Source organism: Neltuma alba, unplaced genomic scaffold, assembly GCF_004799145.2.
Source record: "Neltuma alba isolate B1F8T4 unplaced genomic scaffold, ASM479914v2 tig00002373_pilon, whole genome shotgun sequence".
NCBI lineage: Eukaryota > Viridiplantae > Streptophyta > Magnoliopsida > Fabales > Fabaceae > Neltuma > Neltuma alba.
The window spans coordinates 41892-68818 of record NW_021632836.1 but is presented as its reverse complement, the minus strand read 5'-3'; the positions used below and the strand labels follow the sequence as shown (position 1 = coordinate 68818).

The window sequence follows — 26927 nt, the reverse complement described above, 5'->3', positions numbered from 1 at the left end:
TAATTTTAGTTTCAAAATAAAACCAATAAGCTGGTTCAGGAGGGAAAAATTTTGATAATGGCAACAGTTCCCCTAACCTTCAAAATGATTAGTATAACAAATCGGCTTAAACAGTGTCTGTGTGGGATCATCTTTATCCTCCCTTGATGAGTTTATGTTTTGCTCTACGCTGAACACTCAAGTCAATAATCTCGAGCCATGATACTTCCCATCTTGCTTGGTGTAAGATACCGGAATGTTTTGAGGAATAGGCTTTTAAGAGGACTATAAAGGGGAAAAAAATTTCTTCCAGACAATAATTTGAGCCTTTACAATTACAGTAACATTGTCAATAAATGATAGGGACAAAAGAGAGGAAAACTACATAGATACTGTACATAGGACATGGGGATTAAACATGGGGCCTCTCTCCCATGTCTTCTAGAAAAAGAGAATGTGAAGTGAAATTTGACGGAGAAACGCACTATGCAAGGTAATTGTATATTTGAGGGTTGCTCTTGTCCCTCTCCAAGTACTCCCTGTCAATAAGGCTTTCAATCCTTTTCTTCAAATCCACTGGTTTTATTGGAAATTTCAGCTGCTCACCCAAAGAAAAATAAGTTTAATTCCTAAAATTCAGTGTTCTCTCCAAAAATTACCGCAAGGCAAAGCACATTTCACAACATTATCAGCAGATGAGAAGTGCAGGTATCAATAGGAAAGCAACGCATAACGTTAACCATACATGAAAAATAAGTAATTATCCAAGTGTATTTTTAAGTGTCGCGGTGTACCTAGCACACTAGGTCATGTACTAGAGATGTATCAAAATTTTTAATCGGTCCTTAAGATATCAGTGGTAAGTGGTAACTCGTGAGTTTTCTTGTTCTCTGAAGTTACAACTTAGTTTCCGTTTTTTTTTTTCCTTTTTCCTTCTTTCTGTTTTTTCCTCTCCAAATCAAGGTTAAGGATCTTTTTGAGCTGTGTCTGCAGTAATCTTTGTCCTCGGGGATGATACCAAGGAGGTACTCCCCAGTCCCCACATCAACTCCATCTAAATACCATGGAACAACTCGGTGATTCACAGTCTGTTTGGTTTGTTTATCATCATTTTTTAAATCTTGTTTCATGTTTTATTCCTTTACATTTTGCGCAGCAAAACCTTTGAGAAAGATTGTTTTGTTTAAGGGGGATGAAAGGGAAAAGGAATTCACCTGTTGGAAGAGTTCGGTAATAAGAAGGGTATGGCTTAGGACTTTACGGGTCTTCATTATTCTCACAATAGCAGCATCAACCTGCAATAGACCATGCCAGTGATGCAAATATCTTACAGCTCATAAAATCATTAAAAAAATGCTAAATCATCATGAAGAAATAGAAATTGGAAAGAGAAAGGGAAAGAAGATTGACCTGATACTGACGGTCTTGGAAAACTCTTTCAGTGGTACTTGTATTCTCCTCCACTGTCTCCTTCATCTGAATTGCATTTACCTGTAAAATAGAAACCTCAGTCATTTTGAGCTTGATCTCTACCTCTAGTCACAGGCTAAATCCAAATAAACTGACTTCAGTTAAAAGGAAAAAATGCCAAAATTTGATATTCAATTCACAATATTACTATGATTCATGGAGCACGGTGGCTGTACCTTTATACGGTAAAGAGGAGCAGTAAACCCCTCATTGAAGATAAATGAGTCATCGTCCTCCACATCTCTTCCTTTGGGCAACTGTTGCATGTTCACCAAACGGAATCAGCATTAAAGTTTTCAAGAGATCATAGTCACAATTTGACTTTATTAGCTGGTGTTTCAGCAATTAGTCACACACCTTCTGTAATACACGCACTTTTCCACATGCAAGTGATTGCAGAGTCCTCCTCAATTCCTTGTCTTCAATACCGGTAGCATCTTTAATGTCTTGGAAGCTTAATTTCTCAGCGTCATTGAATAGCATCAGAACAACAGTCTAGACCACAACTCATTAAAGTTACCAGAATGTCAGAACTGAACACAGACAGGCACGCAGAATTAATGGAGAAAAAAGGACAACTAAGGTAACATCCCCAATAAGTTCTACCCCCCCCCCCCCAAAAAAAAAAGAACTTTTCTAGAATAACTAATCATGATGTGCTGCGTCGTAAAAAGTCATACATATGACATGTTTAAACAAGGGAATGGGAAAGCAAACACTTAAATAAACTGGACAAGAAGGGTTTGTTCAAGAAGACAGAAGAACATGAATTGAACGGAGATTAAGCTTTTCAAACGCCAACCTGAAAGAGGGACACAGCCAACTCCTTTTTACCTTTAGGAAACTCTGCCTTTAAGACACAGTGACCTAAAGAATTTTGCCACATCAGACGCCTTCCACTATATTTACTTAGATAGAACTCTTTGAATATATCCTGTTCAAGAAAAAAGGAAGGAAAGCACCATGTCAAGAAAGTCACTAGAAAAAGATGGCAACAACCAACATAAATAATGCATCACTAGTGGCTTGTGCCAAACCTGGTAAACATTCAATTCATGAGGAAGTCTCACATCCATGGGGGGGTACGTTGGCCAATATCTGCACTCATCCAATCACAATTACACTTCATCGAAACAAGAAGTGCATAGAAATTCATTTAAGATTACGGATAATATCCCAAAGCTTACCCTGTTGTTAAGACATGAACGCTCATTTCAATCCCTGATGGGAGTTTTGTCCTAGCCTGGGATGACTGTTTGAAGGACTCGTTTATTTCTTTTGATAATTCAATGTCCTGAATGAGAATAAATTTTAGGATATCTGTGAGAAGCTGTAAATATACAATAGTGCCTCATGAAACTCATATAGTCCATCTTTCATACGCTAGTTAAGAGTGAACTATAAATTAAAATTTAAGCATGAGATCTCAATATAGATGCATTTTATTATGCAAAGATACCTAAAAATAAATATAAGTATTTTAATGATAAAGTTAACAGGTACTGTGAAGTGGCTTTCCTACCTACTTGGAGCCAGAGCAATTTACTGGGCCACCAAGTCACCACTGAATTTACTTGGCCATCAAGAAAATTATCCCGACCATTGATCTCGTCTCAGTGGCCAATTTCTTCACCGTATATGTATGGCCTCAAGAAGCCATTCCATCCATCCCCCAGAAACAACAAAGCAGCATACACGCATAATTGCATTTTGTGAGCTGCCCTTCTGAGTTTTTAGGGGTTCTGGGCTTTCAGTGTTGCTCACCACATATTTTGTACTCTTCATTCAGTTAGTGTATTTTGTTCGTCCTTCACCTATGGATGTAGGCTCACGCTCACATAAATTCTGTGTCTCTTCTATTTGTTTACTTCTCAAATTTAGTTGATAATTATTTCCAAACATATATTCTTCTATGGTCAAATTCCTAAAAGGTCCAGTGAGACGTCTGTAGAAAAGCTCGCACAACTAAAAACAAAAGAACCAACTATAATACAGTTTTCTACCTTTATGCCACACGGTTTGTGACACAGAAATTCACATTGGGACACCGGTAGTACATGTAACGTCAGATCAACACGTCTACCTTTGCTATCTTCATTTAACATAGAATTTCATTCAACCCTTTTTCTATTTAAATTGAATTACATCCCGATCTCTTGATCTTAAGATCATATAATAACTTGTTTGAAATTTTATATACGTGCACACACAGGGTACAAATTAACCATTTATACTTGCCTCTTGTCACTACATTTTTGGAGCCATTAGATCCGGGTCAAAAGCAATGGCTACATACATATGATACTTTCTGAAATCAGAAGAATTAATACCTTTATGATCTCTAGCCTTCCAAGATTCACAGTAACCTTTTCCCCAACAATCAACTCACTTCTAAATTAAATTCTCTAGATTCTAAACATTACCACTGCATAAATGCTACTTCTGCCAGCCCTTAATATAGATAGCTAATTTATGGATATTAAGAAAATTAGTCACATTAGTTTTTCGTAACAAATATGTGTTGCTTTTCTAGAATACCCTTTCTAATTAGGTGCATTGTACCTATCCATTGATGGAAACCCTCCCAACTCATTAAGTACAATCAACAGGGATACCAAAAATTATAAATATGGGATACAATGTAAACTGAAATCTTATATTTAAGACCAAAATAAAAACCTTGTCTAGCTCCTATATTTAGGATTAGAGGTAGTATATAACTAGCAAATTTATTAATCACAAGAAATTGATAGCTTTATGATCTCTAACCCTCTTTTCTTGTTTGTATTAGAAAAAACCCATTGAGAACCTTTGGTTAATTGGTTGATGTGGACGGCAGTATTGATGCAATGGTGGAAGAGCATGTTATAATAGCTTTAGCGATGCCATTGGTTGTCATCGGGGTGATAATGGACGCAACAATGCTATAGCATCAGAAATACACAATATGCCAGATCTTGGTGGTAGCAAACATGGTACGTGATAAAGCGAAGATAACACCGCAAAAGCAGCACAAATACACAAGTAATGGGCAGAACTAATGTGCCAGTGACAGTGAGAAAAGTAATGATGGTTTTGGTGGTGACAGATAAGCTAGCAGTGGCAGCAGCAAGGGAAAGTGTGAACTCATGCTTTGTAAAATGGAGAATAATAGTGGTATTCTAGAAAAGAATCTCTTGCCAAATGCTAAAATTGCAAAGCCTCCAATTTTCTATGCAATGCTAAAACTGTCTGAAAAGAATAAAAATTGGAGGAGATTGCATCATAAAAAGAATTAGACGTGACAATAATAATAAGAAACCTACCAAAACTTCATTGATTAAGCTGTGCATTAGGAGCCAAAGTTGAGTCATTTTTCAGAAATTTAAGATTGATTTTTGAAACAAAAAATGGTTACCTTGAACATTCCTTCCAATTTGTTTGTGAATTGGCTGCCACACTCTGTCTTCAGCTGTATCAATAAAAGAAAACTGTTAATACTACTAAAACAGTTGATAGAGAAAAATTGATTTGCCTCAAAAGTCAATAAAGAGTAGAAAATCTTAACCTTTGAGATCATAGATTTCTCCGCATCAATAGAAGCACTCTTTCCCAAAAGCAATCTTTTAGCAAGATCTTTCTTGTAGAATGCTTCAAAAACATCTTTGCCCTTAAACAACCATAAAGCCAAATGGCTTTCCCAGTATCAGTATGGAGAGGAAGATAAATGAATGTACATAATGCCATCACAAACTGAAATTGCAGGAATCAAGGTGGAACTATTTGTTAATCCCACAACGGAACATTGAATGTACCTGGATGAACCTGAATAATACTAGGACTTTATCTAGTGTACCCTCTAACTCCTCTTCAGAAGTACCCTTGTTACCTGCACGAAGCTTCTCATCCAAAAACTTGGCAATCAACTCTGCAGGTCGGTTCTGTCATGGCAGCACAACGAGTGAATTCAATGCCCAAAATATTCGTATGTGTCAAATAATCACTTGACCTCAAAGCTTAAACCAGCAGAGGGATAAATGTGAATTTAGCTTATTCATAAAAACACTCTAAAGCAAAAGCCCCTTGTTCATAAATATGGATAAAGCAGAGTCTCGCCACTGACAGGCGGAAAAGTTCAGTAACAAATGGAAATGGCCAAAAGGGAAATTCAAAACCACTGGAAAATCTGTAAAAGAGTCTCTCATCCTCGGCTGGAAGGGAAAAAAAATGTTGAACTTCAAAGCTAAAGCAGTAAAGTAAGGAGTAAACCTAAAGACGACATTCAAATATTCCTCGCATTAGACTTCCACCTAATGTTCACATTACTACAGCAGCAACTACCTAGTGATCTTACCTCATTATAAGAAGGCTTCTACAATGGATTTTTTTTATTAGCACTTAATTCTAGATAAGTGAATTCTATATGTAAAATAAAAAAACCTTAAAATCACCTTTACTTAGCATAGCATTACACAATGTTCTTAATTGTGTCCACTCTAAAAAATTTTTGAACATAGTATCATTGCTGTTTCCTCATACAAGAGGTAAACTTGCAAATATTACATAGATTCCAAAATCTACAATGGATGTTAATAATATACACATTTTGAGATGTTTTGGAGCTGAAAATAAGTCAATCATGGTTATCAGAATGTGACAAATCGTTTCTATAAATTATTACTTAGAGCCATCATCCATCATTACTTCTCGTTATCATATCAGCATCCAAATCCATCATCTAAAGACAAACCAAAAAGGGCCAATGATATTTCTGATCGGACTTTCCCCGCTTAGTTCCCCACGCAACCAGCTTGTTCAGTACCTATCAACTATACACCCTAAACATGCATGAATAACATACTTCTTAAGCGTGAGGAGAGTTTGTCTCAATTTTAAGTAAGAGGAACAAAAATGACAAGCTGACACAAATGAGAAATACCCATAACAGCTGAACCCAAGCTTAACAGAAGTTGTCTCAATTTTTAAATTTATTTGTGAAAACTATTCAAATGAAGCTGGAATAATAGATAGCATATGAACGGAGCACACCTGACGTATATTGATAAGATGCTCAAATGCATCCTTGATAGTGTTGGAGAATGCCTCATTCTTGAAAAAGCTTTCTTCCCATATTTTGTCAAGAGAAGCCTTGAATTCCAGAAGGGATGAAACCATATCTTTATCTTTCTCCTCATCCATAACAATTCCTTGCCCAGTTCTCCTGATGTATGAACTCAGGGCCTGCCTTAGTGACTCAAGGGCATTGACCCTTGAAAAGAGTGAATACATTCTCTGAAGGTCTTCAATCCGATTTCCATCCATAAGCACCATGAAACCCTGTTCAACTCAATCATGATAACAAATTAGAAGAAACAACATAGAGACGCATCATACAAGAGACATTTCACCCAAGGAAATTCTGAAAACTTAAGTTAATCAGCACCTTATCAAGTATGGCAGGTATATGACATTCAAGAAGCTGCTTTTCCGCTGTGGCTATCAAAGGTCTCCTAGTACTTGCATCCAAATATTTCAAACATCTTTCATGCTCTTCGTGCAATCTCGTCTATGATATATACAAATATCCCAACAGCACATACACATTGTAAAACATGGAAAGATTAGAAGTGTGAAGAAAAACCTAATGGAAATAAAATTCTGACAGATAATGGCACGACCCATTCATTAATGGCCTGTTTGTTCAAGCCTAAAAAATAAGTCTGGATAGTTTAGATACTTTATGAAAAGTGATTTATTATGAGGAGATTTTATTTTTAAAAAATTACTGTGTTTGGTTATAATCATTAAAAAAACGATGTTTTATCTAGTGATTTTCAGATTTTATGATAGCTATATATAGCTCTGCTCATTAAAAAAAATTGATTTATTATACACCGATTCTAAAAATTTAAGATATCACTATGTATCTTGATACCTGTATGAACATTCTCTGGCATTTAACACATTTAATTATCTTCAGAAGCTTCTCATCTCAAACTAGTGAAAACTCTGCTTTTTCCTATATCTTGATTATTTTGAAAAGCTAAAACAAACATCATAAAACTTCTTGAAAGTAATTTTTTTCAGCCAAAAAAAAAAAAAAAGTGAATTTGACATTAAAAGAGCTTAAACAAATAGGCCCTAAATATTAAATATTAGTGAAGAGCACATAATATTTTCAATAGAAGATGCTGACAAGATAATATAAGTAGGAGAATGAAGCACCTCCACATGCTTCAAATAATCGGGAACATCCGATTGCTGCATGTATTTCATGCCTTCAGTAGCATAAAACTCTGACGTACACTCAAGGAATGGCTTCTCAAAGCTTTGTGCATAAATTCCCAGAGCAGTAAACATCTTCAGAAGATGGTTGAGGAGTGTCCGATCCACTGCTTCACCTAATCTGAGAAGGCCAAACACAAAGCAGAAGTTGTAAACAACAAAGCAAGCAGAAGAATATCATGGCCGAAATAGTAAATTTAGCAAATATGATCACAAGAAAGCTAATAAAAGAATAAAAGAACTGTTAAAATAATACTAGCTTATCTTTGTTTAGTTACACTGTAAGAGATTGACAACAGCTGTTAAATTAAATCAATCAATAAATAAATTTTAGAATAAACTGAATGGCAAAGATGTTGGGCAAGACAGAGCATAATGACATGTCATATTTAAAGCATAAAAGTATATGATATAACCGCTGGCATTAGGAAGACTTATGAGAGAAGGATGAGAAAACCAAGGGGAGAAGTTAAATCCACTGGTCAGAACAATTGTACCAGAACTCCAGGAAATGAGGAACAACTCGGATTGGCAGCTTACCTCTAGCCGTATGGGTCCTTAACCTTGTAGGGTGGGTAGGACTACTTTTGTGGGGGAGCTTATATTACTTTGTAAGGGGACGGACAGAGGAGGGGTTTTTTTAGACAGGAAAAACAGTATTGTGGGAGAGCCCCGGCCTCTCGAACGCCGTGGAACTTGTTGTGTATAAGCTTCATTATTTTGTAACTGTGTAATCCTCCGCTGTGACGTGCTGTTGTGATCTATTTTGATTGTTAGAGGGAAATAGGGCTTTGAGCTAGAATCAGGGAAGCTCGTTGTATCTTGATTCAGTGTTGGAGCATTAATATCAAAGCCTCAGGATTTCCTTCATTAATTGCTGATCTGTTTCATTACTATTATTTTGCTGTCCGTTTATTTAAGCATTAAAGCAGGTCACAACATTTTGGTATCAGAGCGTTCGATCCCAGGGCCATTTTGGTGAAAATAGTAATGGGAGAGGAAGTACAGTACACGAGTCCAGAAGTACAGGAGTTAAAGGAGACCGTTGGGGGCTTGACTAGGGATATGGATATATTGAAGGGGGCGGTTAACCGGATACAAGAAGCGATTGAGCTGCTGGTAAGGTCAAGAGATGGTACTGAGTCAACTAGTCATGGAAGGGAGAGAACCCACGAGGAAACTTATGAGAACCGTGGAAACGCAGACAGAGAAGCGGGGAAATACAGAAAGCTGGAACTACCTATTTTCAACGGAGAGGACCCTTTAGGGTGGTTCTTCAGAGTTGAGCGATACTTCAGAGTCAACGCTATACCGGAAGCAGAAAAGTTGGATGCGGTGGCGGTCTGCTTAGAAGGGAAAGCTCTGAATTGGTACCAATGGGTGGAATCTCGAACTACTATTCGGGGCTGGCAAGAATTCAAGAAGGAAGCTTTGCGGCGATTCCATCCATCCCAGCTTGGAGATAGATATGAAATGCTCTATGCGGCGAAACAAAATTGCTCTGTCCTGGAATTTGTGGAGGAGTTTGAGCGACTCGCAGCCCCCTTGGCAGATATACCAGAGGAGAGCCTGATTGGAGCTTTTCGAGTTGCCTTGAAACCGGAGATAAGAGCCGAGCTTCGGCTGACCAATGCCAGTTCCCTTCGGGAGGTGATGGAAATGGCGATCCGAGTTGAAGAACGGAACCAAGTGCTCGACGCTGCCAGGGACACTCGGGCTACCCGTTTTCAAAAATATCCTAGTGGGCCCAAAACAGATTCAGCCCAGACCCAATACACCAGAGTAACCAACTTGCCCGAAACGCAGAGGGTCTCGTCGTTCACCTTCACACGCCCAGACACTGCATTTGCGAAGAAAGATGACGCGAAGGGAGTAGATTCGAAGGGGAGCAATCCCTCAGTGGCTTCAAGTTCATCAGCCCGAAGAGGAGTGATGGGTCGACGCCTCTCTGACGCAGAGCTTGCCCGACGTCGGGAGCTGGGGCTTTGCTTCAAATGTTCTGAAAAGTTTAGCCCCAACCACGTCTGCAAGAACCGAAACTTACAGGTGATGATATTGGATATGGAGGCTGAGAAGGCTGAGGATGGAAAAACTGAATCGGAAAAAGAAGAAGAGGTCATCGAGGGGGAAGAAGGAGAGAACATGACGATGGAACTATCTCTCAACTCCATCACCGATTTTGGCAACAACCACACAATGAAAGTACGTGGACGGTTGGCCGACGAGGAGGTCATTATTCTGATAGACAGTGGCGCCACACACAACTTTATTTCAGAGGACTTAGTGAGCAGGGGAGGGATCGAAGTGGATGAAATAGCCGAATATACTGTGGCTGTGGGGAACGGGCACCGACTGAAAAGAAGGCAACGCTGTCCAAGGATCAATCCTAAGGTACAGGGCCTTGAAATTAATCAAATTTTTTACCCGTTTCCATTAAGTGGTGTCGATATAGTACTGGGGGTTGAATGGCTGAAATCATTGGGGGATGTGAACGTCAATTGGGACCGTCTAACTATGAAGATTGGGGCCCCCGAAAACAGAGTGTGCCTACAAGGGGACCCAACGTTGACAAAGTGTCAGGCTATAGAAGGGTTACCTCCCTCTCGTTCGAAAGACCATGCGATTGTAATTAGGCCAGGGGAGGAGCCCCCAAATATTCGACCTTACCGGTACCCCCATCTACAGAAAAATGAGATAGAAAAGATGGTGAAGGACATGTTGCAAGCAGGAATTATACAGCCCAGCAACAGCCCCTACTCCAGCCCCGTTTTGCTGGTAAAGAAAAAAGATGGGAGTTGGCGGTTCTGCGTTGATTACAGAGCATTGAATAAGATCACAGTACCAGACAAGTTCCCTATTCTGGCCATCGATGAACTGTTGGATGAGCTTAAGGGAGCGAATATCTTTTCAAAGCTGGATCTCAAATCCGGATACCATCAGATCCGAATTAAGTTGGGGGATGAGCACAAAACAGCTTTCAGAACACATGAGGGTCATTATGAATTCAAAGTAATGCCATTCGGGTTGACCAACGCACCCTCTACCTTCCAATCCTTGATGAATGAGGTGTTCCGAGAGTACTTACGTAAGTTTGTTTTGGTGTTTTTCGATGATATTCTCATTTATAGTGCAGACTTTTCCACTCATTTGAAACATTTAGAGACTGTGCTAACCTGTTTGAGAAGAAACCAGCTGGTTATCAATTTAAAAAAATGCAGTTTCATGCAGCCCATGATTGAGTATCTTGGTCACATCATCTCCCAAGAAGGAGTGCAAGCTGATCCATCTAAAATTGCGAGCATGGTGAACTGGCCCAAGCCCAAGAATGTGAAATCCTTGAGGGGGTTCCTAGGGCTCACGGGATATTACCGGCGGTTTGTTAAAAATTATGGGAAGATAGCTAGCCCTCTTACAGATTTATTGAAAAGGGATGCTTTTAAATGGACCTCAGAAGCTGAAACAGCATTTGAGGAGCTCAAAATGGCCATGACAACGCTTCCAGTGCTAGCGATGCCAGGTTTTTCAATTCCCTTCGAACTGGAAACCGATGCTTCGGGGACTGGTGTGGGAGCTGTGCTGGTGCAGAAAGGAAAACCAGTAGCCTATTACAGCCAAAAACTATCCAATCGAGCCCGACAATGCTCAGTTTACGAAAGGGAGCTCATGGCCATTGTTATGGCAGTAAAAAAGTGGCGCCACTACCTTTGGGGGCATAAATTTGTAATCAGGACAGATCAGAAGGCTCTGAAATACCTACTGGAGCAAAGAATTGTAGAAGAAAACCAGCAGAAGTGGGTCTCTAAATTAATGGGGTTTAAATTCGAAATAGTCTACAAACCAGGCAGGGAGAACCGGGCTGCAGACGCCTTGTCAAGGCAAGATGAATCTGTCGAGATGATGGGTTTTTCTATGTGGCAATATGATGAGATTGAGGATTGGGAAAAAGAGGTGCAATTTGATTCAAAACTAGCATCAATTATACAGCGACTAATCATTAAGCCAGGGGAAGTCGAGGGTTACAGCCTTGAAAAAGGCTGTTTGCATTACAAAGGAAGACTTGTGTTACCAAAGAAATCCACCAAAATTCCCTTGTTACTTAAAGAATACCATGACTCTCCAGTAGGGGGACATTCTGGCTATCTTAGAACTTACAAAAGATTGTCCAGTGTGGTATATTGGGAGGGAATGAAGAAGGACATTCAATTATACGTGGCTCAATGTGATGTGTGTCAGAAAAATAAATATCAAGCTCTCTCTCCTGCCGGCTTGTTGCAGCCCTTACCCATTCCACAAGGGATTTGGGAAGACATTAGCATGGATTTCATTACCGGGCTTCCTAAGTCTAAGAGGTATGATGTTATACTAGTTGTGGTGGATCGACTCTCCAAATATGCACACTTTCTTCCATTATCCCACCCTTTTACAGCAAAAGATGTCGCTGAAAAATTTGTTAATGACATTGTGAAATTGCATGGTTTCCCTAAGTCGATTATATCAGATAGGGACAGAATTTTTGTGAGCCAGTTTTGGAATGAATTGTTTAAGCAAGCTGGAACCCGACTGTGTCTTAGCTCGGCGTACCATCCGGAGACCGATGGCCAGACCGAGGTATTGAATAGAGGGCTGGAAACTTATTTACGCTGTTTTACCAGCGAAAAGCCTACTCATTGGGTTCAGTGGTTACCATGGGCTGAATATTGGTACAACACATCACATCATACGGCTGCAAACATGACCCCGTTCAAAGCAGTTTATGGAAGGGACCCCCCTACGCTCCTCAAATTGGTTGATGAACCTTCTGCACTAGAAGCTGTTAATGAGCAGATTCAACAAAGAAACCAAGTCATTGCTGTCCTGAAAGAGAATCTAAGCAAAGCGCAAAACAGAATGAAAGTGCAAGCTGACAAGCATCGAAGAGAAGTTCACTTTGAAGTGGGGGAACAAGTTTATGTCAAATTCAGACCCTATAGGCTTCGAACCTTGGCTAGAAGACTCAATGAAAAACTGAGCCCTCGCTTCTATGGCCCTTTCAAGATCCTGGAAAAAGTGGGGACCGTAGCATACAGACTTGACCTCCCTCCAACAGCCTGGATTCACCCCGTCTTCCATGTTTCAAATCTGAAGAAGTCTGTCCACCCAGCTATTGTCACACCTCACTTTCCATCCCTTCTGTCCGAGGAACTGGAGTTACAAGTGCAACCACAAGACATTCGCAAAGCTCGGAAGCTCATTAATGGAGAATTGGAAGTTCTGGTTAAGTGGAAGGATTTGCCTGAATTTGAAAATTCATGGGAGAATGCTACCACCATAAGTAGACAATTTCCAGGCTTTCCCCTTGAGGACAAGGTGAAACTGGTAGGGGTGGGAGATGATATAACCGCTGGCATTAGGAAGACTTATGAGAGAAGGATGAGAAAACCAAGGGGAGAAGTTAAATCCACTGGTCAGAACAATTGTACCAGAACTCCAGGAAATGAGGAACAACTCGGATTGGCAGCTTACCTCTAGCCGTATGGGTCCTTAACCTTGTAGGGTGGGTAGGACTACTTTTGTGGGGGAGCTTATATTACTTTGTAAGGGGACGGACAGAGGAGGGGTTTTTTTAGACAGGAAAAACAGTATTGTGGGAGAGCCCCGGCCTCTCGAACGCCGTGGAACTTGTTGTGTATAAGCTTCATTATTTTGTAACTGTGTAATCCTCCGCTGTGACGTGCTGTTGTGATCTATTTTGATTGTTAGAGGGAAATAGGGCTTGAGCTAGAATCAGGGAAGCTCGTTGTATCTTGATTCAGTGTTGGAGCATTAATATCAAAGCCTCAGGATTTCCTTCATTAATTGCTGATCTGTTTCATTACTGTTATTTTGCTGTCCGTTTATTTAAGCAGGTCACAACAGTATACAGATTCCATAAGTGTAATGACCATTTATTCATACCATAATAAATAAGTCCCATAGTTCACCAAAAAATAATAATAATAAATAAGTCCCAAAAAATTTTTTTGCTTAACCAGTGAAGAGTGGAATAACACATGCACTGAAATAACACTGCAGATAAATAACTTTTAAGAAAAAATCAAATTTTAATATAAATAGAACAGCCACTAGAACAGCATGATGACAAAGGCTGATGGTGATTGATAGGAGATGAATTTTGGGGCAGAACAAGGATTATTTCTTTCAGGTTGTCAAACAAAATAAAATAGTCCAGAAATATAATAATCCCATTCTATGCTGTCCCAGATCACATAATCCACGCTCCTCACGTAAACTGGTATTTCAGGTTTTAAAGAAAGTCACAAGAAAGAGACCATCCTGAACTATTTTGCTTCCCTTAAACTGAATGGGCTCTCCCTCAGAATCTTGATTCCAAAAAACAAAACCTTTCTACTTAAGATCTGTCCTTATATTCCTTTTTTTTTTCTTTTTTGTTGATAAGATCTGTCCTTATATTTCAGATAGAGAGATATGTTCCAATTGTAATTCCAACCATCCCATCCCCCAGCACTGCACTTAAGAAATGTAAAAACATAAGGGGTGTGTGTGTGTGTGATTTGTTTAGTGCTGACCTTAAATGCTCCTTAGTAGCTTCATCGTGGAGCGTTCAAATGATTATTAATAATTTTATCAACACTGGCATCCCGTTCTGATGAGTATGTATTCCATTTGATCACGTGCACATAAATATTGAAAAGCAATAGGTGGCAGAATGATAAGAACCCCAATGAGCCAACCTTGGTTTATTAGAGGCGAAATAAGAGGAGTTCAGTTAAAGTCTGACTTGGTCTTGTTTTATTTAACTATTTAAATTCATTTTAGTTGTGTTTATTGAGTCAGTTAGCAAAATAAGAGGTCTACTGGGTCTGTCACGTTTCCTATTTCATTGTGATCCTGAAAATGTAGGGATATTCGGTTGTTTCACGTTAGTTGCAGTGTCAGTCAACTTTATAAATATGTCAGCTTCTTTATTAGTTAACATATGAGTGAAATACAATTTGAGTTCAATATTTCAGAGATTCTCTTGGGCTATCTTCTTTGCTTATAGTGAGATGCTTGCTGCGAGGGCAAGATTAAAGAGCTGTTCCTTTTCCTTTTCGGTTACCTTAAATTTTTCCAGATAAAGCACCTACCATTTTTGGCATCAGAGCCATGGTTGAGACTCGCTCTTCCCAAAACCAACCAAACGATGACCCTTTTGCTACTGACCACCTTGCTGCCATAGCAACCAAGCTTGAAACCTTGGACATTATAGCGGAGAGGGGGGCGACTTTAGAAGCTGCTACTACTGTGAGGAATGTTCACAAGAGAGGAAGGCCCTTAGGCCACGTCACTTTGCTGATGATAGTGACAATGATTCTGAGACAAATCGAAGGGGTCCCAGACTGCCACACACCAAGATGGAATTTCCCAAGTTCAGTGGAGGTGACCCAAGGGAGTGGATACTCAAGGTGGAGAAATATTTCCGCTATTATGAGACCCCAGATGATTTGAAGGTTGATGTTGCATCAATGTACCTGGAGGGTGATGCTCTTGACTTGTTTTCTTGGATGAATTCGCAAAGGACCTTGTTGTATTGGGAGGAGCTCGTTCAAGCTCTTTAAGAAAATTATGGACAGTCAGAATTTCAGAACCCCGATTAATATCTCTGTGCAATCAAGCAGACGGGGTCTATGCATGATTACCGCCATGAATTCGCTCGCCATGCATCGCATGTGAAGAAATGGCCAGAGCACTGTCTTCTTGGCGTGTTCTTGAACAGCCTCAAAGAGGAGCTGCAATCAAATGTGAGGATTCAAAAGCCGCGTTCTGTCTATAAGGCAACAATTCCAGCTGTGGAGATTGAGAAGAAGTTAGGGCTGTCTCGTGGGCCCAGGCCTATTGCCTCTTTAACCCAAAATCGCACAGCCCAGTATGGTTACTCCTAAAATTCTCCACGTGACCAATATGCTGCGTCGTCTTCATCAGTTCGTGCAGCTTCAGCGAGTGATCTTTCTCCTCAGCCAAACATGGTTGTTTTAGCTAGACCGACTCTTTTGGAGGTTGAACAGCAATGACGAAGAGATAAGGGCTTGTGTTTCTGGTGTGGTGCACCATTTTGACCTGGACACCGCTACTCTAGGTCTTTTTCTCTGATGGAGATTGATGATGAAGGTCACCCAATACCTGAGACCTTGGAACCAATGGAAGAAGCCAAAGAAGATGAAATGTGCACTGCTGCGATTTCTTTTCATGCAATCTTGGGATGACCCACCTCGGCAACTATGAAGCTAAGTGGAACAGTTTTAGGCCTAGACATCCTGCTCCTGGTAGATAGTGGATCAACCCACAATTTTATCTCTGCTTCATTGGTAAATGAATTGAATCTGCCCACTAGCTCTATTTCTACTCTTGGTGTTCAAATTGGAGATGGGAGTATAGTTCACTGTAATCACATATGCCAGGACTTGGAAGTTGTTCTGTCAGGTTTGAGTATTAAACAGGATTTTTATCCTTTTTCCTTGGTGGGTTCCGACATGGTCCTGGGAATTAAATGGCTAGCTTCTTTGAATACCATTCAAGCCAATTGGAATGACATGTTTTTAGTGTTCTGGGTTAAGGGGAAGAAAAAGCTACAGGGGGTGCCACAGGCTAATAACTCAAGTGTAGGATGACACTCTATGATTTCTACTGAGCTCCAATTAGGGTCTAACAACACTGGCACTTTGGATTTGGATCACTTGTACGTTGAGTTCGATGCTGTATTCCAGGAACCTACTACCCCGCCACCGTTCCAAGAACATGTCCATTCTATTCCTTATTTCCAGAAACTTGCGTCCACATCGATATCCTCATTTCTAGAAGAATGAGATTGAGCAACAGGTAGATGAGCTTCTCAAGAAGAGGTTTATTTAGCCTAGCTCAAGTCCATACACAAGCCCAGTCTTATTGGTTAAGAAGAAAAATGATTCCTGGCACATGTGTGTTGATTATAGAGCTCTCAACAAGATCACGGTACCAGATAAGTATCCCATTCCTAATGTTGATGAACTTCTTAATGAGTTGCATAGTGCGACCTATTTTTCCAAGATTGGTGTACGTTCCAGATATCATCAAATTAGAGTGTTGGCTGTAGACATTCCTAAAATAGCCTTCACGAATGATCTCTTTAGACTTTATTTGCAAAAGTTTGTACTGGTTTTCTTCGATGATATTCTGGCATACAGTTCAGACCCTCAACAACATGACAATCACCTGAGGGTGGTGTTTCAGACTTTGCTACGACATTCTTATTTCTCTAATTTTAAGAAATGTGTCTTGGGACAGTAGCATGTCATCCTCCTGGGACACCGAATTTCAGCACAAGGTATGGAAACTGATTATGAGAAGATCAGTAGCATGAGGGAATGGCCGATACCTACCAATGTAATAGAAGTCCAGGGGTTTTTGGGGCTCACTGGGTATTACCAAAGGTTTGTGAAGAACTATGGTATTATTGCTCGACCCCTTACTAGTCTTACTAAGAAAAATGCTTTTTGTTGGTCTACCATTGCTCAAAAAGCTTTTGAGAGATTGAAACTTGCTCTGATATCTATCCCTGTTCTAAAACTCCCTGACTTTAATTCTGAATTCATTGTTGAATGTGATAACTCAATGGAGGGTATTGGAGCTATTCTTTTGCAGCAGGATCATCCTATTGCTTTTTATAGCAAAGGATTCTCTTTTTCCAATAGATATCAATCTGCTTATGATAGTGAGTTGTTAGCGTTGGTATTAGCCTTGCAAAAATGGTGCCATTACTTATTGGGTCGTCATTTCACAGTTAAGACAAACCATAGCAGCCTTATAAACCTCCTAGATCAGCGGGCTCTCACAAATAATCAACAGTGCCTCATTCTCAAGCTCCTTCCATTTGACTTTACAATTGTTTACAAAGCTAGCAAGGAGAACATTGGAGCTGATGCACTTTCTAGGAGGCCTCAACATGCTGATTTCTTAAATATGGTGGTGCCTTTAGCTATGGATTTCTTGGAATTAGAGGAGGCATTGTCGCAGGACCCACATACAGCCTCTATTATCACTGCACTACAAGAGAATCCTACTGCGAAACCAGATTACACCTGGGTGGAGCAAAGACTGTATTTCCAAGGACGTTTAGTCATTCCCAAAAGCTTGCCATTACATGCCAAGTTGCTTGAAGAGGCACATCTCACAACTCCCGGGGGTCATGGTGGGTTTTTGAAAACATTAGAACAACTTTCAGGTACAGTTTATTGGCCTCAAATGAAACTTGATGTGAAAACTTTCATTCAGCAATGTCATACTTGCCAAAGAAACAAATATGAGACCTTGTCATCTGCTAGGTTATTACAGCCAATACCAGCCCCTCAAAGGATTTGGGAGGACATTTCTGTTGATTTTATTATGGGTTTGCCTAAATCTGAAAATTTTGACACTATGCTGGTAGTTGTGGATAGACTTAGCAAGTACTATCATTTCATCCCTTTATATCATCCATACACTACAAAATCAATGGTTGTCTGTTTCTGTGAAGAAATTGTCCGCTTGCATGGCATGCCCAGGTCAATTGACCCTCTCTTTCTAAGCACTTTTTGGCAGGAACTATTTAAATTGAGCCAAACTCGCCTAAGGATGAGCACCTCTTATCATCCTCAAACAGACTGCCAAACAAAAGTGGTTAATAGATGTTTGGAAACATATTTACAGTGCTTTGCTCATGATCAACCACGTGCCTAGAGCAAATTTTTATGCTGAGCTAAAAACTCCTTCAACACCAGTTTCCACACTTCTACTAATACCACTCCCTTCAAAGTAGTATATGGTAGGAATCCTCCTCCACTTCATCCATTCATAAAAGGAGAAACTCAGACTGACGAACTCCCAACTCAGTTAGAAATCAGGGACAGCATGCTTCGTCTGCTCCACGAAAACCTAAAGAAGGCACAAGACTGAACGAAGTCTCATGCTAACCAACACTGTCATGAACTTAATTTTGAAGTAGGGGATGCAGTTTTTCTGCACATCCAGCCATTCTGACAGCAGTTTCTAGCACACAGGAAGTATACAAAGCTTTCCCCTCGTTTCTTTGGTCCATACAAGATTATAAGAAAGGTGGGACCCGTTGCATATGAGTTGGAACTTCCTGTTACTGCTAAGGTTCACCCTGTTTTCCATGTGTCACTGCTGCGTCCTGCTCATGGGCAACCACCCTCACATCCCCCCGCTGAATTACCTATCTCTGCTGACTTTGAGCTTCTGTTGGAGCCTGAAACAGTGCTGTCTCACTGCTGGAAAGGACCTCATTTGGAGCTGTTGATTGGCTGGAAAGCTGGACTGAAGGAGGAGGCAAGTTGGGAAGATTATGATCTGCTACAGCAGCAATACCCTTCTTTTCACCTTGAGGACAAGTCGAGTTTTCGGGGGGGACTGGGGGAGTAATGATAAGAGCCCCAGTAAGCCAACCTTGGTTTATCAGAGGCGAAATAAGAGGAGTTCAGTTAAAGTCTGACTTGGTCTTGTTTTATTTAACTATTTAAATTCATTTTAGTTGTGTTTATTGAGTCAGTTAGCAAAATAAGAGGACTACTGGGTCTGTCACGTTTCCCATTTCATTGTGATCCCAAAAATGTAGGGATATTCAGTTGTTTCATGTTTGTTGCAGTGTCAGCTTCCTTACTAGCTAACATATGAGTGAAATACAATTTGAGTTCAATATTTCAGAGATTTTCTTGGGCTATCTTCTTTGCTTATAGTGAGATACTTGCTGTGAGGGAGAGATTAGAGAGCTGTTCCTTTTCCTTTTCGGTTACCTTAAATTTTTCCAGATAGAGTACCTACCACAGAAGCATAAAACCCTCCAATTGTTTTTTTCCCCTTCTTTTTTTTTTTTGGGGGGTTGGGGGGGGGGAGATATACATGCACACATACAGATGCAAGACATCAGGCAAAACAAAATTGAGATTGTCAAAATAGACTTACCTTTCATGTTCAATCATTCGTAGAAGGCCAGTAACAGTTTTGTGCAATACTTCTGGGGATAGTGAGAGATGTTTGCAGAAAAGTTGCAAGCCCATGTCCCATAATGATCGTACATTTTCTGTTTGTTTAACATATGTCCTGTCCAGATATAAGGCTATGCCACGTATCATTAACATTTGATCGCAAAGGTCCTGCCAACGTCTCTCAACAAGAGAAAGAAAAACACCCAAATCTGGGCTTTGGCCCACCAAAGACTGTAGTGCAGCAGAGATGTGGGCTTCACACTCATTTTCAATTCGTCGATAAAGATTTCCCCCCATTTTATGCAGGCAAAGATCATTCACAGCCTATGAGCAAATGTTGAGTTAACAATGAAATTTTAATGATGTGATGCTAGATGATTTTTCACACAAAATATTAAAATCTAATGAAAAATAAACAGAATAAGAGAAGCATTTACAAGATTACCTGATAAAGGTTCTCTAAGTCACAAGAATCAGGTTGCTTCAAGAATATAGCACAGATAGCAGTCTTCAATTTTGCCCATGTAACTTCCTCAAAATCCGGGGGCAATGTTGGTTTAGCTTTACAAGAAAACACAAAGTATAAAAATATATTGTAGTCACCTTAATGATAAAACCAATACTTAATATTTGTTTATAATAATACTCTTCCATCGCATTAGGCGCCATGTTTTATTGCCATGTACAACAAAAACAAAAGTACAAGATGCCAGAAGAACTTAAGGTAAAGACACAAAATCTAAACAAAAGTGATTGAATTTGTATTTTAAAAATAGATTCAGTCACATTTGACCTCATGTTTAACACGTTCTCCAATCAACATTCCAACTTGTCAATATTGAAGTGAGACATGTCCGTTCAAGGGAGATACATGAGAAGAAGGGGAGTGAAGAAGATTAATAGGGTGGCAAAGACGAGATTTATTATATTTCAGTAGCATCCATCAAAAACCATTTCATTGGAAAATACAAAATATATACCATGTTAAACTAAAATGCAATTTTTCATATAAAATGCCTGGAAGAATGAAATATTTTGTTCTCTACCAAAAAAGGTTACACCATAGCATACATGTGAAAGACAAAAAAGAATTCTTTTCTTATTCATAGACAGAGATGGCTGCTTTTGACCTTGGTTGTCTAAGAAGAGTTTTGGCATTAAAAAACAAATCTTTCTGCTTAAAACCTACAGAGTTTGCACCAAACGCTTCATACTAACAGATCAAAAACAGAATCCAGTACGAAAGAGCTTCAAGTCAATAAGAATTAAGATAGCATGCATATCCCATAAGTTTAAAACATAGCACACAATCTGACTACAACTAATCCCCATAACCAGGAACTAGAGTGACTATTAAGACAAATGTATTGATTGCATTAACCATGTACATTATTCAAGCCCTATCATATTAGAGAAACAGCTGAAACCTGATTAAGGAAACTCCCCACAACTACAATGACACAAAAGCCAACAGCTCAACACAATAACAATTAGACTACCAAAAACCCATTATTATTCAATCCATTTCTAAACCCACAATATCATTACTAAGTAAATAATTAGATAAAATTAACTAACACCAAATATGGAAATTGGAATAAAAAATGCTGGCAGTTGCATAAGAGGAATGAAGAAATGGAAACCTTACCTTTGTGCAGCTTGATAGCTAACTTCTTAGTACGGGGGGGCTGAGGAGGGGTGGCTTTTTTGCGGGACAAATTGGCGGCCATGACACCACGCGCGTTCGGCAGTGCAGTGGGGTCATCGGTCTTGAGATCGTCATCGAGGGCCATGGATTTGGGGTCGAAAACGACGTCGTCAGATGGGTTAAGATTGCAGTCTTGATGAGGGTGATGTTGAAGGCCGTTCTTGGCCTTCTTCATAGGAGGTGAGCGGGCGGCGGAGGCAGAGGCAGAGCTGCTCGTGGCAGTGGCGGTGGAGGCGGCGTTGTTGTCTATGGCGGAGCGTTTGGTGGGGAGAGACATGAAAGTGATCAGAAGAGCATTGTAAGTGAACAAGAGAAGGCGAAAACGAAGAAGATGAAGATTGGAGAAGCGTACAGATCAGTGAGATTCATCGCGACAGCACTTCTTATTTTCTGTTCTTTTCCATTTTTGCTTCTTGTTTTTTTAATTCCATTAAAAAATGGTTTTCTGTCACTTAATAAAATAATTTTCTTCGTTAAAAATCAACAAGAAGATCGTAACAATGTTTAGCCATCAAAACATCAAAGAGTTTACAGCATTTTATTGATTGATGATTATACTACTATGTTTTGTGAGGCTTTTTCACTAAAAAAAAAAAAAGAAACGTTTTTATTATTAGCTTCCATTTATATTTAATTATTAATTCATGATATTCATTGACAACACTACAAGTATCAGAATTCAGAATGAGCAGCATGTTATTCTCTGACCTCACATGGTTGATAATTGGTATTTTTCCGGTACACTACAAGATAGGTCTTATATTTAAAATCAGAAAGTAATATCAAATATCATATACTTTTTATTTAAAAATAATCAAAAAATAAATAGTTCGTACGATTTAAATATGAATGCAGGTAAGACAATACATCCAGAGCAACAAAAGATTGTTCTTCTTTTCCCCAAAAAAAGATTGTTCACGCTCAGCTACGATGCATTGAATTTGATTTTTTTTTTTTGGTAGAATTTGATTATTGATAGTTGATATTTTACTTTAAAGAGAGAGAGAGAGAGAGAGAGGATAGTTGAAGATTTTTGGGCTAAAGGTTAATGGGCCTACTCCAGAGCCCACAGTATTCAAAAGTGTTCAAATGGATCAAAATGCTTACCAATTGGCATAAGAATTGGGCTTGTGTTCTCATATCGTTTCTGCTCTTCTAATGGGAAATGTAACGATGATTGTAGCTCGGGCATTTCAACAACATGAAATGATTTAATTAACAGATTAGTATTTTTATCTAGTATGCTCTAACTCAATTTATATGTCTTAAATAATTAATTAAATAAATACTTCTAAGTAATTAATTTTATCGAGAATAAATTTAATATTTACAAGAAATAACTTATTTTAATTTACATTAAAATTGTTAATGGTGCTTGTAAATCACGAACTCCCCTCTCTCTAACATCTAAGTGTTTCTCACTGTTTTCCTCTCACTAAAATGCTCAGGTCCTTGTATTTACTTTATGTTTTGTTTTTTTTTTATTTGCCAAAAACTTGGTATTTTGTTTAGTATGTGAAAGTTAAGCAAATTTAGAGCCGGTTAGTTTAATTTTTTTTTTTCACGAAGAAAAACAGTTGATTTAAAATGAGTTAAATATGAGAGATTTCTTTATTTTTAATTCTTTGTTCAAGCTATTTAAAGTAATTACTTTCAAAAGTACTTCAATTTTCAACTTATTTTGATAAGTTAATTGGATTAACTTTTATAATAATCACTTTTCTTAAAACGTGTTTTTTTTTCATTTCATTTACTAGTGTTTAAAAATTTCATGAGTTGACTCAAACAACAATCACTCTTTTAAATAATTTGAAAATCATTTTTTAAATTTGAATAAACACGACCTTAATATAAGTGAAAATGAATTAAAATGATTCTAGAATGTGATAGAGAGGGTTAGTGGTCACCACAAAAGTTCCCTATAAATATGGGACATTCCGTCATATTTGTAAGCTAAGTGTGAAAAAAAATACTCGTATAAGAATTAGAAGTCGGAATGGCACGCGCGATGTAAAAGAGTAAGGAGAGCTGAAAAGTCAAAGTGATACTCTTCCCATTCTTAATATAATATAGGGAAAATTAATATGACAGTCCTTAGTCCTTATAGTTTTATTAGATTTTGAATCAGGTCCCTGTATTTTTATTTTTTTTATTGGATCCTTATAGTTTATTTAATTAAAGAAATAGATCCTTCCGTTAATAATTTCCCCACACGCCGTTAAGTATGATGACAACGGATGATGTGGCATGTGAGATGCTAGCGATTCACAGAAAATGCATGCTTTCTCTCTCCCCCCATCTCGTAGCTCTCTCTCTCATCTTTCACAGCTGCTTCTTCAACTAGTTCTACTTCCCATATCACTTCTTCAACTAGTTCTACTTCCCATATCACTTGTCCTCTTCGATCTCCATCACAACGCTTGCTCCTCCTACCTCTTAAAAATAGAGCCCCAAAAGACACGAGAGAGCCACATGGGGCGGGGGAGAAAGACAAAGCAAATGTTTTCTGTCCTTGTGCACCCTCTTCAACGCTATGTCATCTTCTGTCATTAATGTTTAACGATGAGAAGGAAAAGTATCAACGGAAGGATTGATTTATTTAATTAAATAAACTATGAGGATCTAATAAAAAGAAATAAAAATATAGGAACCTGATTCAAAATCTAATAAAATTATAAGGACTATCAGATTAATTTTCCCTATAATATATATTTAATTAATTTGATTATATTTAAAAAGTTAGGTAGGCTAGTTAATTATAAAAAATATGACATGTTTTTCTTACAACATCATAATCAACTTCCTTAATATCCTCTCTCCCTCTCTCCCTCTTCTACTTGATTATAGTTGAGGGAGTATCCATAAAGATGATTTAAGAAAAATCAATAAATATAAAAAATAAGTGTTATATTTATAACCAAAATCAACTTAATAATTAATTCTTATATTAAGGAACGAATGAGTATTTTATAAACTATTGCTTTAAGGAGTAATAATTTTTTTCTTTCCTTAAAATCCTCCTTCTTAATTCCTTTGAGTTTCATGATTTTTTTGACAGAGTTTTGTGACTGTTCGCACCATTTAAATTTCAGCAAACACAATATTCTCTGTAGTCTTTGGTTTTTTCTCTTTGAAATTAGCAATATTTATATCAAGCCAGGCCAAGAAAGTTCTTTTATACCTTCTAGACGTATTTTGACTATCACCTTAACCTATGTTCCATCCAAACATTGTTATCGTGGCTTTTATTCCAAAATAACATTTTAGGGTAAAATATGATTTAAATGCAGAAGTATCTTGGAACCATTACGTCACCAAAAAAGAAGGCGGCAAATTACAAGAGAGAAAGCAAAAAAGAGATAGCACCAAAAAGGAACAAGAATTGAAGAACAATTTATTATACCAATACTCTTGCTGTTCCTATATACTACCTCTTGTCCTTAATATAAGAGCTAATTGACTAATTTGAGTAAATAAAAACAACTAGTTAAGCTGGTTATTTGTAATAAATATGTATTGTCTTTCATTAAATATCCTTATTAATTAAGTGGATTGACTAGAACTACTATTATTACAGAGACTGCCTTAAAAAAATGGATAAATACAGGAAACAAAGGAGATTAGAGTGTTATATTTATGACTAAAATAAAAGTCAAACGAGTTCTTATATTAAAAACCAGAGGTAGTGTGAGATATTTTTTTTGTTAGGAATTGGCATATTTCTATTTACAAGAGATACTAGTAACCTATCTAAAATCTCTAATAGAATAATCTATTTGAAATCTAGAATTTTTAGTATAATTTTCTACTGGAAATTTTTTATAAAAAAAAACACCTCTTGAATTTCAAAATCCCAAATCAAGAATTGTTACAAAAATGTGTCATTATTTACTTTTCAAATATAGTTAATTACTATTAAATATAGAGAATAAGACTGATTTGAAATTTTAAAATTAAAAAAAATAGATTTTTTCTTTTTTTTTTATTTTTGCTTTCATTTATTATTTGTACACCTTGGTGTACTAATTATCCCCACTAACAACCTACCAAAGTTTTCAAACCATGCTGTTCTAGTGAGAGGCTCCCCACCTGATAAGTACCCAATGCTCATCACCTTATGAGCAATTAATCTGGACGGTCCATATTTAATGTTATTAAATAATTATTTTAAACTAGAAAAAATTATATTTTTAAAAAATAATAGTTAAGAGATTATTTTTATTTTTTATCCTATACCTATTAAAATAATTATTTTTAAAAAATAAAAATAAGCATTGGGTGCTCATCAAAATTGATGAGCACCCAATGTAAATCCGAGAGGCTAGTGAAAAAATAAATGCCGCGAGTTTCTTTGAACATGGTAGCTGAACGGGCATAGAGATAATACACTAAGACGATAAACTTTGAAATTTTCTCCAATTAACAAGGAAGCTTTAAAGAATTTCCAGATAAATAATAAATGTCATTTATGTGGAAGACGGATTTTTCATAAAATATTAAAATCATCCTCGACAGTATATAAGTTTCTTTATGATTTCTACTGCGCTCCAGGCAGAAAAAGAAGTGTTAATGATTAGTTTGAAAACATACAAAATGATCATATAATCTTTTGTCACTAAAATGAGCAAAGTGACTAGCTTTGATCCAATATATATAAATATTTTTTTCAGGATATCATCCTTATTGAGTATATATATTAGATGGTTCCCAGTTAAGAGGCAGTTCTAATATATGATTGAAGAGGGTATTTTAGAAAAATCAAAACATATTTGCTACAAGCTACTAACTAAATTTACTTTCTTAACATTGACAATTTAGTTATCTAGTTGTTATACTATATCCAATTTTTAATATAAGAACTAGTTTAACTTTTAATTTGGTTCTAAATATAATATCTCAATTTACTTCATCTTTCACATTAACCATGTCTTCTCAAGATAATCCTTCTTGTAGTTGCACATATTAAATGTTTTATCAACTAATAATTATATCTCATACACATGATTAACTAAGATATTTTAAAAAAGATAACACATACTCCTCTGGTCCTATTTATAAGACAAAGAGAGAAAATGTTTTTTTGTCCTATTTATAGGGGACTAAGAAAATTTTTTTGTATGGATTTAATAATTTTTTCCTTATTTATTATTGTGTTGACTTTATTTACATGATGTATAATATATATTAAATAGAGATAAAGTTGAAAAGTTGTTGAATTTTAAACAAGAACTAATAAAATTTAAGATTTTTCTTAACCCATATGAAAATATTGAAAATAACTATAAATAGAATCAGAAAAGTATTTATTACAAATAACTAACTTAAATAAGTTTTTTTAATTTATATTAATTAGTCAATTAATTATTATTAAACATTGAAAAACAGGAGCTGCAAATTGATGTCGCCACAAGTCAAAAATATTGTAGCTGGCCAGGGACCCACTCAATATACTGTTAAGATGCGTGTGGTAGAAATCAGCTTGGGGTGGAATCTTCGGCTAATAAACTGTA

General features: G+C 37.6%; 1 protein-coding gene across 1 annotated transcript; it reads right to left on the bottom strand.

The window, feature by feature from the left end:
- Positions 1-265: 265 nt before the first annotated feature.
- Positions 266-21778, bottom strand: LOC114722897 (cullin-4). Its single transcript, XM_028909023.1, has 17 exons — positions 21358-21778; positions 20155-20270; positions 19687-20033; positions 7654-7834; positions 6872-6994; positions 6478-6765; positions 5244-5369; positions 4997-5098; positions 4847-4900; positions 2637-2743; positions 2487-2547; positions 2252-2383; positions 1807-1944; positions 1626-1706; positions 1390-1470; positions 1194-1274; positions 266-577 (listed from the first exon to the last, which is right to left on the bottom strand). The coding sequence occupies exons 1-17, from the start codon at positions 21692-21694 to the stop codon at positions 464-466; spliced, it is 2469 nt and encodes an 822-aa protein (XP_028764856.1). The 5' UTR covers positions 21695-21778; the 3' UTR covers positions 266-463.
- Positions 21779-26927: the final 5149 nt, after the last annotated feature.

Excerpts from the sequence above, each read along its gene's own strand:
- LOC114722897 (XM_028909023.1), bottom strand. The coding sequence starts at position 21,694 with ATGTCTCTCCCCACCAAACGCTCCGCCATAGACAACAACGCCGCCTCC. Across the intron at positions 7,835-19,686 it reads CGAATGATTGAACATGAAAG|ATTAGGTGAAGCAGTGGATC; the intron begins GTAAGTCTATTT and ends TGGCCTTCTCAG. Across the intron at positions 5,370-6,477 it reads ATCTTATCAATATACGTCAG|AACCGACCTGCAGAGTTGAT; the intron begins GTGTGCTCCGTT and ends CTGCCATGACAG.